Source organism: Salvelinus sp. IW2-2015, unplaced genomic scaffold, assembly GCF_002910315.2.
Source record: "Salvelinus sp. IW2-2015 unplaced genomic scaffold, ASM291031v2 Un_scaffold3172, whole genome shotgun sequence".
Classification (NCBI taxonomy): domain Eukaryota; kingdom Metazoa; phylum Chordata; class Actinopteri; order Salmoniformes; family Salmonidae; genus Salvelinus; species Salvelinus sp. IW2-2015.
Genome location: NW_019944459.1, coordinates 28,411 through 31,073, shown reverse-complemented (window position 1 = coordinate 31,073; position 2,663 = coordinate 28,411). Strand labels below are relative to the sequence as shown.

Sequence of the window (2,663 nt, the reverse complement as noted above, 5' to 3'; positions counted from 1 at the left end):
CTACTGTTCTGTTACACCCAGTCCTAACTACTGTTCTGTTACACCCAGTCCTAACTACTGTTCTGTTACACCCAGTCCTAACTACTGTTCTGTTAAACCCAGTCCTAACCACTGTTCCACTGTCCTTCATAGATCCAGGAGGAAAGTTCTAGGTAGGAACGATTCTGGAGAGTTAAGTGCCCGGAGCCGTCTGTGTGCTGCGTCTGGGAGCACCTCACCTTGTACCCCAGTCACCCCACCTGGCAACACTGTGACTTCTCTGGTGAACCCCAGCACCCCAACCACCCCCACGGGCCCCCAGAAGGCCCCGGGGCCCATCTACCGCAGCCTGAAGAAGTCCAGCACCTCCCACGAGGAGTTTAAACTTTTACTCCTGAAGAAAGGCAGCCGGTCAGATTCCAGCTATCGCATGTCAGCCACAGAGATCTTGAAGAGCCCCATCGGCACCAATACCCCTGGAGACCCCCTTGCTGAGAAGCCCCTCTCCCCCCCGCCAGGCACGGAGAAGCTCCCCAGCCCCTTCACAGAGGGCCTCTCTCCTAAAGGCCTGTCCACTGCAGCCTGTCCCAGACAGAACCGATCCCGCATCCCTCCTCCACCCACCAGCAGCCGCTACAGCATCCGCAGCAGGCAGTACCCAGCCCCCATGCAGGCCATCTCAGAGGGCGAGACGGAGAACTCAGACAGGAGCCACTCCTAACATACAGCACCTTCCACCTTTCAGAAATGTAAAACAGAGGAACATCTTAAGGTTTTAGAATAGATAGTAGAGAACAACTGGACCAGACTGACTTAGAACATTTTAACTGTGTCTAACTATTTATAATACAGTATGTATTTCTGTTTTTAGCTTTTGGTATTGAAGGAAAACCGAGAGACTTCAGAACAGAAATGAGAGAGAAACCTCTGTAGCTATGTTCTTTAGAATAATGTTTTTTAAACTGTTAGGAAAGTCAACTGGAATATGTACTGTGCTATGTGAAGGCTGTTTTTATATCAAGGCAACTTTGTGTTGTAGCTCTACAGAAAACACATGGCTATCTTCCATTGTAACCCTTAACCGTAAAACTCTTAACCCTTTTATGATATTGCTGGAAAATGCCACATGTATAGAATATATCGATATGAGATTTACAGTATAATATATTCACTTTTCACTAATGGTGTAAAAGTTGTGAAATACCTTAGAGTAACACAGTATGAGTCATAATACCCATAAAGCCTGGCAGTCAAACACAGGGAATTGGTTCAATCGTTTTTCCCCATTCAGTTTTCCATGAAACATGTAAAATAAGGGCTGGTTTCGTGCCCGTATTCCTATTACAGCATATTGGCATGACTGTCATTCATATTCCATCCCCAGTTCAATGTAACAGTGTGATAGGGTTTAGGTTACTGTCATTCATTCATTCACCCAAGTTCAATGTAACAGTGATAGGTTTAGGTTACTGTCATTCATATTCCATTCACCCAGTTCAATGTAACAGTGATAGGTTTAGGTACTGTCATTTATTCACCCAGTTCAATGTAACAGTGATAGGTTAGGTTACTGTCATTCATATTCACCCAGTTCAATGTAACAGTGATAGGTTAGGTTACTGTCATTCATATTCACCCAGCTCAATGTTTACAGTGATAGGTTTAGGTTACTGTCATTCATATTCATTCACCCAGTTCAATGTAACAGTGATAGGTTTAGGATACTGTCATTCAATTTCCATTCACCCAGTTCAATGTAACAGTGATAGGTTAGGTTACTGTTCATTCATATTCACCCAGTTTCAAGTGTAACAGTGATAGGTTTAGGATACTGTCATTCATATTCCATCCCCAGTTCAATGTAACAGTGATAGGTTAGGATACTGTCATTCATATTCACCCAGTTCATGTAACATGTGATAGGTTTAGGTTACTGTCATTCATATGTCACCCAGTTTCAATGTAACAGTGATAGGTTTAGGTTACTGTCATTCATATTCACCCAGCTCAATGTTACAGTGATAGGTTAGTTACTGTATTTATTCACCCAGTTCATGTAACAGTGTAGGTTTAGGTTACTGTCATTCATATTCACCCAGCTCAATGTAACATGATAGGTTTAGGTTACTGTCCTTCATTTCCATTCACCAGTTAAATGTTACAGTGATAGGTTTAGGTTACTGTCATTCATATTCACCCAGTTCATGTAACAGTGATAGGTTTAGGTTACTGTCATTCATATTCACCCAGTTCAATGTAACAGTGATAGGTTTAGGTTACTGTCATTCATATTTCACCCAGTTCAATGTAACAGTGATAGGTTTAGGTTACTGTCATTCCATATTCACCCAGTTCAATGTAACAGTGATAGGTTTAGGTTACTGTCATTCATTTCATATTCACCCAGTTCACATGTAACAGTGATAGAGTTTAGGTTACTGTCATCATATTCACCCAGTTCAATGTAAAGTGATAGGTTTAGGTTACTGTCATTCATATCACCCAGTTCAATGTATACATGCATAGGTTTAGGTTACTGTCATTCATATTCACCCAGGTTCAATGTAACAGTGATAGGTTTAGGTTACTGTCATTCATATTCACCCAGTTCAATGTAACAGTGATAGGTTTTAGGTTACTGTCATTCTATTCATTCACCCAGTTAATGTTTACAGTGATGGTTT

General features: G+C 41.7%; 1 protein-coding gene across 1 annotated transcript in view; it reads left to right on the top strand.

Annotated features, from left to right (window-relative positions):
• The window catches only part of LOC112075454 (actin remodeling regulator NHS-like), a 17,010-nt gene extending 15,774 nt beyond the window's left edge, over positions 1-1,236 (top strand). Inside the window, exon 2 of the mRNA XM_024142456.2 lies at positions 133-1,236. Coding sequence (XP_023998224.2) covers positions 133-700 — 568 coding nt within the window. The 3' untranslated portion in view covers positions 701-1,236. The remainder of the gene's footprint in view (positions 1-132) is intronic.
• The last annotated feature ends 1,427 nt before the right edge of the window (positions 1,237-2,663 follow it).